The following is a 16,720-nucleotide window of genomic DNA, read 5'->3' as shown; positions in this document are numbered from 1 at the left end:
ACGAAGGGTCCTAAAAATATTCATTGGCTAGGCTAAGCCTATAAAAACTTGCACACAGCAGTCTCACATCCCTGACTGCCTTTCCTCCTACGCCGACATGGAACAGTGTCGCTTCTCTTGCCCCATCGCTGTCACCTCGCCCCCGTCGTGCAGACCCCCTCCATTCAAGTGGCCCAAGTTTTTTGCTTACCCCAACGGGGAGCTACTGAGAGCCATGATCTAACTTTCCTTCGATATCTTAGGTGCCTAAATTAAGACTGCCAATAAAATAATTTTCCTCCTTCCCCCTTCATAGCTGTTCCTTGGGTTGCAGGGGTGAAAGCATCTGAAAAGCAATCTAGCTTGACTGCGTTCGTCAGGGTGGACACTGGGAATGCCGAGCCTGGGACGCCGTTGACCACAGGCAAGGCATTATTTAGCATGTCTCGAATGCAGTATGGTGCGACCGTGGAAAGTTCAGAATGGCTTTCGATATAACGAATGCAAGCCAGACCGACAAACATGTCCGCTCACATGTAGAAGCTTTAGGCTCACAAGGTGAAATCCTACAGGTGCTTTAAAAAGCATTCTTCAAATCATGTCGGCATACAGAACTTATACATCAGCTTTGAAGGATCGGATTCTGTCACCAAGAAGCACATTGAACACAGCCAAAAGTATCTGTCATCGAAGCCTAAAGCACCTGAGCTGCGGCTATCATGAGAGAAAGGCAATAGAGTGGACAAGGAGAGGGAAAGAATGGCAGGAGCGAGAGTTAGAAAGGATAGGGCCGGCCGGAATTATACACTATTTACAAATGCAGAATATGGAAATCTTTTCGAATAAGAATGTTTCAGTCTCAGTACACTGTGAGATGTCTGTGTGACAATCTTATTTTACAATGCTTTCCTTGGTTTTTTACTCTCCCTTAGAACTCGTTTGTTCCTAGATTAGTATGCGTTGGATTGTAGTTCTGCTCGTTTTCCTATATTTACACGTTTTTTTTAGCTTTCAGTATACCGTGCCTTACGTATGAGAATGTATATTCACCCTTGTATCCACCTTGCAATAAAGACCCCAACGGGCGCTTCATGGTCCAGAATAAATAAATAAACCACCTCTTTCAATATTCACTCACTTAATTCCTGAATATTTCCTCAGAAGATACCCACTAGGTTTGGAGCTCATGCATCATTCACTAGATTTCCCATTAGCTTTTTGAGCCCGAGGGAAACAACAGCGCTAAAAAAAAAAATCAACTGATGCGCCAAGTTATTCCCCTTGGCCTTGCTATCCAAAACCGGTTTGCAAAACGCCGCTGTAAGGGCCGCTACGTGGGGCGCCGTTCATTTTCTCTCATTTCGTTACCATGAGGTCTGATGTACGTTGGCCGTAAAACATGAATGACATTTAAGTTCCTTAATACTTGTGTCTTCAACGTCACTGAAGGAAGTGCTCTTATCATTTAACGTCAATGGTGTTCCCAGTGCATCTGTGATTTTTTGCGCCGTTCGTAACAGCCTCAGGATTCTTGGGTGGCGCCGAAAGAAGAGGCTCAGGAGAAGGCTCTTTGGGAGTGTGCCATCGATCTCAAAGGACGCCACGCAGAGGAGATTACTATCGGTGGTATGTTGCCGTTTTTTGCTGTAACGTGAACCATTCAGTACACGTACTTCTGTTTGTTGTCAAGAACATTTACAGGTGAATGGCGCATCGATGATCAGCATTATATTGACCTCCGTGAAAATGAACGTACATGACCTATCTATTCAGCTAGTGGACGCCTACAGGGGCCTTATCGCGAGAGGTAACGAAGAGGCATGAAATTAGATTAAGGACATCACAGGAAGCAGGCGAAATCAATATGATACCGCTAAAATTAAGAGACACATATTGAGCGCAGTGCGAGACATGAGAGAAAACACTGGATTTAGTGCATTTTTCTATTGGTCAATAAACTGATGATGGTGTTAATCATACCCGAGCTCAGAGCAAGAGAAGGATTGTCCTCAACGAAACATATGTCAATGAGAGCTGATGACCTGCGATCTACTAGGTGAACAGAGTGGGAAGAACGGAAATGTACCGGTGGTCGGCAGAGAATTAGGTAGAGAGGGGAGATTATGACGTTTACTGAGGTACTGTGGACGCATGGCTGGTGCAAGGAAGGGCTAACTGTTGACCAAGCCAAGATATCTTCGCTTTTTTGCATACGCCGTCTTGCTTAACCACAACAGCGATGATGGGGGCATGAGTGTAAATGAACTTGGATGAAGACTTCTCTTTCGCAGGATGTGCGTGAGAACTGCGGTCAGTAGAACGGGTTTTACGGTGTTGTGCATTTTGCAGAGCAGAAAAATGAATATTATGCTAAACAACTTGTGAAACCATACTGTGTTCGGCAAATTTGTCTCGATTGAGTGTTTCACTAAAGGACCTTGTTTTAAAACGTAATATTGAGAAATCAATTATGCATTTCCGCCTACGCATCCTGTTGATCAATGTCCGGTGTCTATCTACTCGCTGATTCCTCGGGTGCTCGTTTGGAAGACGAAGAAAGATGACGCAACGAATGGAATGCTGTACTGCGTGAAATTAGCTGTCAAGTCGTTCAGCCTCAACTCATGAGGCGCTATTCCTCTGTTATCGGCTATCTACGAGGCTTGGGACTACAATGGACAGAGTCTGGGAGTGCATACTGAATATATAAATACATAAAAAGTGACGCAATAGCCCCCCCCCCCCCCCCCCCCTGCTCTGTAACCCTAAGAGATTCAGGCTACCAGCGCAGTCAGAGAGCGAGAGAGTTACCTGGGTGAGTTCCGAAGATCGAGTTTCCAACATGAAGTGCGCACGCATCGAATTATGCACAGAGATGGGGAGGGGTACTTATTCATTGTCAGGGGGGTCAGATGACAGCTCGCAGTAAATTTCGTTATCATTTCCGCTAATCATTAAGTGTTATGAAAAGAATTGTTTTCAGCTGGGTTCATTTGCAAGCGTAGAAAGTAACACGTTAACATATAATTCTCACCTCCAGGCCTCTCCCCCATTAAAACAAAGAAAAAGTGATAAATAATAATCCAAGTAATACAGCGACCAAACTGAAATAATATTTGAAACAACCAAAGGTAAATAAATAAAAGAAGCTTAAAACGAGTGCCCTGTGTCCTCTTGTCATATTTAGTATTCAATACGCCTTTGCAATTATTCAAGGCCTTCTACTGTAGGCATCCTGATAATATGGGCGTTCTTGTGAAATGAGAAGTACGAATTGCTATAATATTGTGCTCACTATGGAAGGACGATCTTAACTATGGAGGATTGTGTTTGTTCTTTAAAACAGCCTCAACAGGCATCCCAAGGGCAAGCAAAAAGTAATTCAAGGCAGGGTCGTTTGAAAGCGAATATGTTAATTACCGTCATCAGAGCCTTCATAGATTACTGTCAAAAACTCATGCTCACGAGTATTCTCGATCAAGAACAGCAATAACATGAGCAAACATGCCCCTGTTGCCGCAAATTGTCACTGTACACGCTTTCGGCCAATGAATAAATGGCGAAAGGTAGCATATGAAAAAAACGATTATCGAAAGCATTTGAACCTCTACTGACTATTTTGGCAGTGCTGATTTTATGCAAAGCATTACTAACAGCAATCACCATAACTTTCCTATAGACACGGCGTGCACTACTATGAGCAACAGTGACAGCACAAAAACCATGGTTGAAAGAATTGCATCTGTAAAGCATATGAAAGGGCTTGACATTCAAGATCTGGGAGTGACGGCTGCCGCAAAGGAGGAAGCTCTGAACCGACTACGGCAACTGATTATGGGTAAGGCTTAACGATAAGACACTCCAGTGTTGTTCGCCGCCGTCAGGAAAGTGAGCTCTTCCTATCTTTTCCTTTCCTTTTATTTCTTTTGTGGGCGTCTGGATCTTATATACTAGATATACTTTAGTGACAATATATTTTTTAACTAATGAAATGAAGAATAAAGTATTTTTGGTGCTTTTTAGGTAACCTGCATTTCAATGTTTAGAGTGCCACCACTAACACGAAGAGCAAATTTCAGGGCTCATGTATGTTCGTATTACATATTACCTCCAACAGCCTGAACACTCTACGCATATATCCATTTCTGCGTCAGATGGAATGCCCTTTTATTACCCGATTATTCTTGAAGAAGAAATTTTAGTCCTTTTAATTTGCGCATGGAATTATGCTACAGGGCCCTGCCAAACTTGTGCACTTTTTTTATATATTCCTGATGGGAGGTCCCCCAGACAGTTTTCACTTTGGGACCTCCTACTCCACTAACTTTTTCATGAAACTTAAAACACATTTGTATTTCGTTTTAATAAAACTTTAAACCTTTAAACCTCAGGAAATCGCCTTCAAGGCGACAAACACTGCCTTTAATTTGCGCATGGAATTATTATGCTATACGGCCGTTCTTGGGAAATCGTCTTCAAGGCGACAGACACAGTACTACATGAGCACGTCACAAGGAGTACATCTCGCCTTGGCATACTGCACCGATAGCGAACACCTGAGAGAGGTAGCCGACAGAAAATACATTGAGCTACATAGTAGCCGCGATTTAAGAAATACAGTGCTTGTTAACTGCATTTGCAATAAATGTTCAAGGAAATGTCGTATGTTCCGAGGAGAGCTTAGTGAGCGAAGACACAAGTAAAGCATGTGACTTGCAGAATGACAGTAATGTATTCAGAGCTCACGCAATCTAGGAGCTGACCGAAGCGATTAGATGACGGCACGTTCAGAAGAAAGCAATTTATACGGCAGAACGCGATTAGTGCAGATCAGCGAAGGCAAGCTGACTACCGTCAAATTCAACGAGTACAATATGAGAATCTTCAATCATTTATTCCCAAAGCGCAGAACAGTTTCAATGTATTTTCTTAGTCAAAGCAAGAGATAGTTATAACAGTCTCTGAGTGGCACTATCAGAATAAAGTAAACTATATGAGATCGCGGAGCACAATGTTTTAAATACTAGGCTCTATGGAGCCACACAAACAGGTGCAACTTATTTTTACCTATACGCCAAAGTAGCACTAGATAATCAGCCTGATTATATCGAGGGAATTGTACTAAATAAGCCAGATTATTAGTTTCACAGCGCAAGCGTTTGCATAGTTTTGTTCTCGGAATATCCGCACGGTATTCTGCGCAACAATTATTGATGGTTTCTATGGGCACTTATTGCCTTTTAACGCTTACAATAACAATGAATAAATACTATAAAATATTGCCTGTCGAAAAAAAAAGTCTTTGGGCCATAACTGAACTTTTTAAATCTCTGAAGTTAAACATTACATTTACAGGTACACTTTTTACTACGCTCGCCAAGAGTGGATGTGCGGGTGCAGTGTTTTGTTAACAAAGGTACCAAACAAAAAATTAAAAACGAGAAAAGTCGGTTCTGTATACGCAGAAATTGAACAGAGAAAAAAGTTTGGCGGTTCAAAAGATCTTCTCTTTTCTCTATTCACAAATCACGCCGTAAACAGGTGAGACGCTGCTCGAGTGCCCCATGGATGATGCCTTTCTAGTTAAATTCCTGCGAGCGCGCAAGTTTGACGTCGAGCGCGCTTTCAAGAATGTGAAGAAGTACTTCGAAGCGCGAAGGGACAACCCGGAAATGTTCGATGCCCTTGGTCTGCACGGCATTCCTTTCGACGTCGCCTGTCGCATTCATCGGCTGGCTGCAGTTTCACACAAGACGGATCCCGAAGGAAGAGGTGTCATAATGTACAAGACAGGTGAGCTGACTGCAACAGTTGAGCAATTGAACTTCTAACTTTCAAAGACCCGCATTCCTCACTGTGACTAAAACAAAGTGGAGAACTTCGATTTGATCGAAACTTTTCTGGAGCCACACAGACTCATTTCACTGAATATTTCACCACGCCACCGCCGCCGTAGAAGATGCCAGTAGTTATACTCCCTGTCAGAGCTACATTTGAACCATGCCTGAAGGAGGAGTTTATGAAAACAAGAAAGACATAGTAGCGCAGGCACCTATACACTTTCAAGGTGCACGGTACTTTCCGTTTCCGGACCAAGTCTGTACATTTGGAAGCACAAAACTTTTGTATCGAAACTTCAAAATTTCAGCTACAGGCTTTATCTCTCCTCTCGAAAAGAGTATCTCTTATTGTAGAAAAGAAAATTTATGCGTCAATTTCCTTACTCGAATTCAGAAACTGCAACCCGCTGAGTGCGCCACTGTGTCCGCCCGTGGCACAGTACAGCTAGACTGGTCTGTCGAAAGGCTGCCTCAATTTTGAGGACAAAGGTAAACTGATCACGATCAGAGTATTGATCACAATCAGATTACAGAGTGCTGATCAGAGTACAGGCATCGTGGCTGCCCCGAAAGAAGTGCACTGCAGTCTACAAGAAGCGGAAGGAGTTGAAAAACCGGACTCGGCGGAGCATATGCGGAGTGAGGCTGGAAATGTCGACTACCGACAGCTTAATACCGTGGTGCATGTGTCACGTGACCTTTTCTATGTGTCTCACGCTGTTCACTGCTCCTGCAGAGGCGAGAACGAGAAGGTCACGTGGGACGTGCGCCGCGCAGTGACGCGATTTGATGGACGTCACTCTGCGCTCAGAGCCGGCGCGCGATTTTGTAATTGTGCTAGAAATTTGCAAAATTGATGATCAGCGGCGCGGAAGCTAATCCCGCTTTCAAAATTCCAATAACAGATGTGGCTATTAGAAATGGTCAGCTACAAATCTCTGTAACCAAATGACTATCTGTAATAAATTATTAAATTGAATATGAGGATTTAGTTGACCAGATTACAATTTAACTTGATTCACCTGTTTTCTGATGCCCACCATCGCTGGTATTGGTTTTCTGAAACAGTGATTTTTTAACCCCAAAAAGCCTATCTTTAAAAATTTGTGGAGGGCTTCCTTTAAACACCTAGAATCTTGGCTAACGTATTTTGGTGATATACATAGCCAGAGGAATAGCTTTTAGCTGTGTTTAAAACCCTCCTGGTTCGTTGCGTCATCATTTGATTTGTTCACTTGTCTGTTATTTTATTCTGCTCCTTCGTATCTTTTGTTAGGAGGCTGGCGTCCCGACATCTGCTCCCTGAACGACTTCTTCAGAGTTGGTATACTTTACGCTGAACACATGATTCTTCGGGAAGAGTTCCAAATGAAGGGTATTGTGTTTGTACTAGACCTAAAGCACCTCAGTCCCTACCACCTGGTCCACTACACACCTTCTGCCATCAGGACATTCATCAACCTTGCACAGGTCAGCGCAAAGTCTCAGAACTAGAGCTAGACATAAAACCAGTTTTCATTTCAGTAGTCTATGCACAAGCCTTTCGAACAGTACAGAAAGGACTTTCTATAAACTTAAAAACTACGCAAAGTACAGGATATAGAAAAGAGAAGAAGCACTCGGGACTTGTGCTGATTAATGTCTTTTTTAAGGCTCCCGCGCATTTTTCCCATACACTGCCATTATATGTTTGGCAATATGTGTTTGATGCGAATGCGCGTGTTTGTTGAAGATTTTTTTTCGTTGTTTATGGGAGTTCCCAAACGTGCCAAGGCATTTCAGGTTAAGAGGGACACCGTAGTGAAGGGATCCGAAAAATTCGACTACCTGGGCTTCTTCAAAGTGCACTGACATAGCGCAGTACACGAGCCTCTAGAATTTCGCCTCCATCGATATTCGACCACCGCGGCCGGGATCGAACCTGCGTCTTTCGGGCCGGCAGCCGAGCGCCATAAGCACAGAGCCACCGCGGTGACTTCTTAAAGCTGTAAGAAGGCGCTGGCGCAATAACTCTGTTGCTAGTGTACTCTCGTCCCGTGTGCTTCTTCTGTTTTCTATGTCCTGTATTCTGTTCGGTTATGGAGGGAACATTTGTATTCGCATGAATAGTAATCAGAACAATAGATTAATTACAGCTTCAATTTGACGTCAAGAAAAACTGGTTTGTAATAATACTAATAAAGTTATTAACAATATTAACAGAGCACATTTAGAACAATGAGCACTGCCATCAATTTTATCATAGCCAGTATTGCGCACGTAAATGTGAATACTTAGCTCATAAAAAACCGTCATAATGATCTTAGTTGCGTTGAAAACGAACATCCCAAGAACCGAAACCACATGAAGAACTTCGCCAAAACAGATCGTGAATTTTTACTCTATTTGAAGCATTGACCGATCAGTGACAGATAAACTCGATACAACACTGGCAATAGCGACAAGCGTTCAGGAAGAGGTAAATAAACTTATATGTTACACGTTTTCAGCTGGAAGCATTTCAGCTCTAAGATCTGAACAGAAATCTCGTTCTCGTCAACCTGCTCAGTTTTTTTACCGCTATATAATATGCAGCCTTTCCAAGTTATTTTAGTGCCATAATACAATGGTAGCAACGATAAAAGGTATTGCCGCCTCAGCTGCCCTAGTAGAGTTCAAATATTGGGATGTTCAAAAAGTACTGATTTAAATGTATTTGACAAACTTTGATGCACTTGCATTTGAGTGGACTGCAACAACAAGAGTGAAATTATGTGGAGCCTTGTAGGATGCGGAAGAGGTTAGTACATCTGTGCGAAGTAACATTACGTTGCTGATTTCGTTGGCTTATTTATATGTTAGGTCCCAGTACAAAAAAAAAGAGATCAACAAGATTACAGTTTCTTTAACAAACAATTATTGATTCAAGAAAAGGAAACCCATGCATCTTCTTAGCCTGTGCCGAATATGTGCCATTATTTTCCTTTCTTTCGTCCTTCTTGGATCCATAGATATATCATGGATCTCAAAGAGATAGGCAAAATTGGCAATTTACCCGTTCTTCCTCTGGCATCCTGAAGTGTAGTAACAAGAGAACAAATTTTCTCATTCCTGCTCGTTTAGTGGGGCCACCGGATTTCAGCAGAAAAATTGCCTGATTCGTAAGGAAACGAGAGAGCTTATGGAGTCATTCAGGAGATGTAAGGGCATTTCCCTGTATTAAGTCAGGTTTCCTGCTTGCACGATACCGAGCCAAGTCTTCTTATGAGGAGCATTTAGCAGGAAGATGGGCGCCAATCTGCGTGCTCTTATTCCAGGACGTGCTTCCCGTGCGGATCAAAGGGATCTATGTGATGAACAACCCTGCCCTCTTTGACATCCTTTTCGCAATTGCCAAGCCATTCATGAAACCTAAAATGGTTAAAAGGGTAAGTTCTAAGCCTTTCCTTTTGGTCACTTGGTTTCAAACTGATTCAAATTCGAGTTGTCACCAGAGTAACATTAACCGTAACCGTTCTTAAAACCTCACAAGTTGGTTACTATCCGTAATGCAGAGTTAGGTTATAGCTTCGGTGGCACGAAAGGCTGAATCCGCCAAGCCGCCAAGCCGCGAAACGCCGCGCTAATAGCCATCACTATGGAGTAAACACTCCTAGTTTGTGCGCGTTCCCCTGTGTAACTGAAGGGAGAACGATAGCGATATCCCGATAGCTACGCCAAGACTCTCCCCGCCTCTTCTACACACCTAAACACCCAACCCAAAGGGAGCATGAGCCAGGCTCACATGATCACCCAGTGCCCAGACAACCTGAATAACAGTTACTTTGGTGGCGTACGGACACAACACCGTCCGGTTGTCGCGCACGATGGCGACGACACTTGGTTAAAAATAAAAGAAGTTGCTTGTAACGCGAGCGCCTGAGCCGCCATTATCAGCGGGCAGATGAACTCGCAAGGCTTAATAAATTTTCCTCTAACGTTCCAGATTCGCTTGTTCGGCTACAATTTGGAGGAGTTACACAAGTTGGTGCCGGAGGACGTGATTCCTGAGGAGCACGGGGGAACGCTCGAGAGCTACGACTACGATGTGGTCGAGGAGGAGTTGATTTCTGTAGACAGTTACTTCCAGGCCATCAACTCCTACGGTTATCGCACAGCAACAGAAGAGTCGACAAACCTGTAATAGGGAATTACTTTTGCTGAATAAACACTAGAAATACGTACTCACTTCTGCTGGTCGGTAACAGAGCTCTCTTCTTGATGACTGCTACAGTTCATGAAGTTACCAAGCAATAGACCTTGCATGACCTTTGCTTCAAAACGGTAACCGTCGCCAGCACAAGACGTCACACTGCCTCATAAAACCGATGAAGTTAGTGAATAAGCGGTGCACTCAGTGTCAAAAATTCGGTATTTTTGGATGTCGAAAAAGTGTGCCCACCAACAACGGCGACAGTGTCATATGGTATACTCGAGAGAGCGATGACAGAAGACGTAGCCTCTGCGGTGGTCGAAGCTGAGAAAAATAAAATCTTTGGATACAGATAGGAACAATTTTGAGGTTGCACATGGGAAATGTTGCTCCTTTCTCATTCACTGAGTGACTAAGTTGTACTGCAATAATATCAAAAGAGAAGGCATGTGCATGACATTACTCCATGTTTTTCTAAGGCTTCACCTGAAGTCAGCTTTAGCATAAAGCTGCAAGCCATCGAATCAAGGAAGTTGTTCGTAACATCGACGTACTATTTGCATAATATTGGACATCTTATCATTTCGCGCTGGCTAGTTGCAGGAAAAACCTCTTTAGCAGACCTATTTCGTACGCCATTAAGTGTGGCAACGTAATCGCAATAATCTGCAACTTCGCTTCAACCACCCTCCCAATTGCTTCATCGACCGGTCACGTGTATGGTAACTGCACAAGTGATTATCATAGAAAACGCGTTCGGAAGGCGCCAACTTAGAACGTTCTGCCCATCGGCGGCTTCCTATTCCGCCATACATGGCTCGCAACAAAAGAAACATCCGTCGCTTGTATCATGAATACAGTCCCCATTCAGGAAATAGCTATACTAGGTCTAAATAGTTTTGTAACCCTAGCGAGTAACCAGGTGACTGACATCTAATGTGTTGGGCACTTGTTGAGGCGGGCAAGCCAGGAAATAACGAGTCGTACTCGAGACGTGCTTGGAAAGGTTATTGAGCCTATCTGATGGCGCTCTCCAAAGATCGCGACTTAACGCAGCCTGACGTGATACAAAAACTAATGAGAAGAATGTTCGTTGCGAAACATGCTTTAGTCGCTCAGGTGTGCTTGGAACGTTGCCGGTATTAGTGCACTAGTATTTCTAGTGGCCATTCCTCGCATTTGTGCGCCTGCCTTCCTGCCTGCCTGCCTGCCCGCCTGCCCGCCGGGTAGCTTACCATCCGGTCGCTTACCACCTTAACCTAGCAGAGCAGCGCAGTACTGAAACACATCATGTTAGCACACATATGGGGTTCCGAATGCCGTGAAATGGTGTCATGATGCGGACGTTTATAAAATTTATTAACTGATATAACGAGGAAATATGCCAGATATAGCCAATGAGACAGTAACTCGCAATAGTAGTGCAATATCCATGAGGTAGATGGCGCTGTTTGTGTCTTTGAGAGGTTGTTTCCGGAAAAGACACATCCGCGCATGTTTGGACTTCTTCTTCTCAACGTTTAGTGAGCAAACCGATATAAACACTTGAAACTCTCTTAGCTAACACTCTTAAATCGAAAAATGAGGCCGTGTTGGCGAAAAATTCTTTTAGTGTTAGAATGCATTCAAAGGCAACAATTCCACCTCTTCATGACCGCAAATTTTTGTCCATCTTTCTGTCCACACCACGTGAAAATTCATGAAAATAATACACTCTCGAAAACGGTTTGGACAGAGTCGAGCCTCCGCCTCATATATATTTCTTGCTGAATTGTTGTTCACTTGTTCAATTAAAGTCGTCATAACACCGGAAAACTGCATAGAAATTAGGAGGCCGGTAATAAAAAGAAAAATGGACGCAGCAAAGATTTCTTCTAGGCTTGATTTTTTATTACATTTTAAATATCACGCTGCCGAAAAACAAAATACCGACAATGACACTGGCACTTCGTCTCAGGCATTCTGCTTAAACAGGATTTACAATTCACTAGAAATAGCCGCATATGAATTCTCAATTTCTACCTTGGTCGCCCGGTTCATATAATAGAACTACGACAACTCAAACACAACATCTACCATAACCCGCGTATACGTCTTGTCACCTGCCGCGATTGTTTAGTGGCTATAGAGTTGGGCTGCCCCGCCCAAGGGTTTGGATCGAATCCTAGCCTTTCCGAATCCCCTGTGCAAATGGCCCACGGTATGGGCTCTCACTCTGCGAGTTGAGAAAGCCACCCGGACGAGGGTCAGAAAATAAATGACTTTTCGTGCTCTTCCTTTCCCCTGGAATATCTGCTTGGCTCTTCATGACGATAACGTGCTTCGCTTCTTGTGGCAGGCGGAGCGCGTTTTCAGCTATTCATTTATGTCTGAAATGAAGTGTTTTACTACTGCCTTGATGCAACACTGATTTGCAGCTTACTTAAATCCGCATGCTCAATGTGATGGTTACTCGTTAAGGGTGACTAGTAAGGGTAACTCGTAAAGGTAGGCTAAACGTCGTCCAGATTTTTTTTCCCCTGTTTCTCTTTACTTCGTAACACAGCAGCGCAGCCCGTAAGACCACTTTCTTAGTGCCAACGAAGCAAGGAATATTTCCCAGCGCTCTCCGCCAGCTGGTTTTTTGCTACGTTCTACCAGCAACAACAACGGCGTTTGCCAAAGCGAGCCAAGGACGGTTAGGCTATTGAGGCACTGGATCAAAACAAACGCTGTAAGCGTGTGGGAATTCTATTCTTCATAAATAGCAGCGCCAAGTGCGCCATGCAAATCCCCTGCCACGGCGCAAACACCGGCGCAAATAACGTCTTGCTGCTCGTTCCCACAAGTTTGATAACCATTACATAATTATATAAAGTTTTTATTTTTAAATCACAATAGGAAACCTATTCCATGACTCATGAAGTAACCATACCTGTCAAAGTGCTTAATTATTAAGAAAGACGCTGCAAGAACACACACAAACAAATAATGGAGCTGGCTTGGTATCAAAACGATGAGTCTGGTTGGCCTGGCTAGGTCACATCTTGATCAGACCCGTCCTTTCTTCTATCCTTTCTGAAATAAATCCGGGGCGTGGGGGTTTGCTCCAGGGTGGCAACCCTGAATTCCTCGCATATGAGTTGCTTGAGTACGGCTCTTGGGTGTATCAACCGAGGTTATTTTTCTTTTTTATGACCGCGTACGTCGCTTACGCAGGAAATTTCTACGTTATCCGTGCATGCTACTGTGCTGACCGTTCGTGCTGGCAGTTTGTTGAGGGGATAATGCTGCGTCCTTCTGCAAGGCTTACTTCCAGCGGAATTTTCATTTGTTTCTTGGAATTCTGTCTGCCACTTAGTTGCTTAGCCCCGCCGCGGTGGCTCATTTATTACGGCGCTCGGCTGCTGGCCCGAAAGACGCGGGTTCTTTCTTTCTTTCTTTCTTTCTTTCTTTCTTTCTTTCTTTCTTTCTTTCTTTCTTTCTTTCTTTCTTTCTTTCTTTCTTTCTTTCTTTATTTAAGACATTCCGTTACAGAAATGCCTTGGGGGACGCGACAAAAGGCAATAGACATGCCTGACGGGGCCGCGCCCCCCTTGGCTGCGGCGGAAACAACATAGCATAAGCACAATAATTACAAAGCAAAAGGAACAACAATACTGCATGATATGAAAGTGCATGAAAAAACACAAAAAATACAGGTACATAGAAACAATAAGTTGCGGCGGCGGCCGAATTTCGATGGAGGCGAAATTATAAAGGCCCGTGTACTGTGCGATGTCAGTGCACGTTAAAGAACCCCAGGTGGTCAAAATTTCTGGAACCCTTCACTACGGCGTCCCTCATAGCCTGAGTCGCTTCGGGACGTTAAACCCCAATAAACCAAACCAAGTTTCATAGTTTGGCGAAGGATGTGCAGAGAATCTTCTGTTGTCGAAATTTTAAATACATTTTCCTCGTGTACACCAATCCTGTACGCAGCTGTTGTGGTGAGTAGGCGAACTAAGTATGGGATAAACATAAAGAAAACGGATAGAAACAAAGAAATGAATGCTCGCAAAGAAACTCTGTCTAGAACTGTATCGACAAAAGTCCGAAGGAGGTTGCATGTATGCAAGGAGTGTGCAAGAAAAGAAAAGAAATAATTCTGCATTATAGAGAAGAGCTCCTCCTTTTAATAGCTCTCTGCACAATGCTTTCTGAGGGAAACCTTACTTTGAAAGGTCCGGATAGTCTAAGGATACAGCGTTGCAAGCTATACTGGTTGGTTGGTTTATGCGGTTTAACGTCCCAAAGCGACTAAGGCTATTAGAGACGCCGTAGTGAAGGGCTCCGGAAATTTCGACCACCTGGAGTTCTTTAACGTGCACTGACATCGCACAGTACATGGGTCAACCATTTGCAGAAACATCATTAAATGTGCTGACTTTTCGTCTCGGTCATTAAAGGGAAACTGCATAGGTTTTAGAAATCAGCGAGCTTAAGAGGGTCGAATGTGTGAAACTTAGAGGTAAAGCATGCGAAGTCTTTTTGGGCTAGCACTTGAAATAGTGAAGTAATCGCCTATTATAATCCGGACGCCCTTCAAGCTTCTCCGCAGCGCACAACGCCAAGTGGGGGGCGCATGATGACATCATCGAAGGTATCGGTCCATTTCCAACGCACAAAGGCCTGCTTTGAAGGAAAAAAACCAACGCCACCGAAGGCGAACCCTGCCGAGAGTTGTTTGGCAGCGTCTACAGCGTGAGGGCAGGATGTGGCTGACGACAGCGGTAATTTGAAATCATACCTTCCGTGACGTCACGCTGAGTTTTCCTGCACTCCTCCAATGCATTGAGGAGAAGCGCAAATTTCAATCGTCGATTACGTCATTATTTTAAACTCTAGTGCAAAAACACTCGGCATGCTTTACCTACAGCTTACATAGATTTTAATCCTTGAATATCGCGAAATTTTCAAAAAAGTGCTGCAGCTGCCCTTTAACGTTTGCAAAGATTGCAAATGGTCATTAACGTTTGCAAAGGTGTGAAGTATTTCCTTTCGGGCAACAGATTCAGGACCTTACAAAAATACGGCACACCATCGACAGGATCCGTGTCCGAGTTCCAGGCGATGTAGGTTCGTGGTTTGTCAAGATACACGATTGCGAGAGAGAGACTGATGTGCTCTAATTACTATGGGCTATGGACAAAGAATGCCGGAGGCGCATATTTGGGCTGGCTGGTTAACTCGTGCCGTACAGTTTAGGAAACCCGGAGACCGGCAGGACAGATTAGTTCTCCATCACGGCACCATAAATTATTCGGGGAGCGCAACCGCAGTGGATGTCTTCTATAGTTCGCCATCTCTAGAGGAAGCCTGCCACATAAACGTTACTTTCAATTTGGAGTATGCATCTGGCATCTGTAGGCCACCTCAAACGCATCTAATCCCTGCAATGGCGGCTGTTCGAAATCGTGCGGCCCAATGCATTCATTCCGCATACTAATACGACATCAGGCTTAGTCTTTGAAAGCAACATCCAGACTGCCACCCCTCTCTTTACGTCGCACCTTGCAAGCCTCGCGCATCATCACGTTTTTTTTTTATTCTTCTCTCAAACAAGCACCGTATATCACAGCCGCAGCACGCAAATGCCACAGCAGCAGTCATCCGTCTCATGCTGCATGCCCGCCATCGCCTACTTTTTCTGCATACTTTGAGCAGCTATAGACTGGAACAATGTTAGAATGGTCTGCACAATGAGTTCGGCGTCATCGCTTCATCATCTGCATTCCAAAAACGTGTGACTGAAGATCTCAAAAACTAAATAATCGTCACCGTTTGTCTTCTTATTCCTACAGTAATCCCACCCCTTATGTAACGCCCCATTTAATGGGGGCTTTTAAGGAAGTGAAACTGAACCGAACTAATGGCACATTTTTCTTTCATTTGCGTATGTGATGCATGTATCACGCGGTGGCACAGACGGCCAGATGGTCCTAGCAACGTACCTCAATGAAAGGGTTTATGGAACTGTTTGCTGAGCAGAGCGAATGACCTGACCTAATGCGCTCCTTAGCCGAGCGCACGGGCGTAGGCGTTTGCACCCGTTAGAATATTCGGAACGTTGCAGACACAATGTGGAATCACATGCCGCACCTACTGCACTTCTGAAAATGATAGGATTACATGCGTTATTAAGAACGCAATCTTGTTCGTTTTATTTCAGTTTTACATAATCGCTTTTAATGTATCCGACCAAGCTTATCTCAACTATGCAGACGAATTTTTCAAGCTTGGTGCCATTTGAGCGAATTTAAGATCTGCTCTATAATTGCCTAGTGCGTTAATTACAGGTAAAATTGAAATAGTTATGGATTTAATGGCAGAAACAGGCTTTGGCATGTGGATAGTACAGCGGTACTCGTTTAAACAGCTGCCAAAAAAATCAGTCATGCTAAGAACCCTATCGACGACAGAGTGAACGCGACAAACTTCTTTACCTACCAAAAACAGAGAAACGTACTCCTGCAGGTTTCGTTTCATAAATTTTATGTGTACAATGGAAATGTTTCCGCCGTATATGTCACACGACAACTTACGAAGGGGCCTAAAAATATTCCTTGGCTGGGCTACGCCTATAAAAACTTCCACAGCAGTGTCACATCCCTGACTGCCTTTCCTCCTACGCCGACATGGAACAGTATTGCTTCTCTTGCCCCATCGCTGTCACCTCGCCCCCATCGTGCAAACTCCCTCCATTCAAGCG

The 16,720-nt window shown here is 43.9% G+C and overlaps 1 protein-coding gene across 1 annotated transcript; it reads left to right on the top strand.

Moving 5' to 3' along the window:
- The first annotated feature begins 1,395 nt into the window (after window positions 1-1,395).
- On the top strand, window positions 1,396-9,981 carry LOC149372718 (alpha-tocopherol transfer protein-like). Its single transcript, XM_089587020.1, has 6 exons — window positions 1,396-1,605; window positions 3,659-3,817; window positions 5,521-5,772; window positions 7,096-7,289; window positions 9,116-9,226; window positions 9,784-9,981. The coding sequence occupies exons 2-6, from the start codon at window positions 3,676-3,678 to the stop codon at window positions 9,979-9,981; spliced, it is 897 nt and encodes a 298-aa protein (XP_089443146.1). The 5' UTR covers window positions 1,396-1,605; window positions 3,659-3,675.
- The last annotated feature ends 6,739 nt before the right edge of the window (window positions 9,982-16,720 follow it).

This window comes from Amblyomma mixtum, chromosome 1 (genome assembly GCF_055824585.1).
Source record: "Amblyomma mixtum isolate Tamu chromosome 1, ASM5582458v1, whole genome shotgun sequence".
Classification (NCBI taxonomy): Eukaryota; Metazoa; Arthropoda; class Arachnida; order Ixodida; family Ixodidae; genus Amblyomma; species Amblyomma mixtum.
This window is presented reverse-complemented; position numbering and strand designations above follow the sequence as displayed.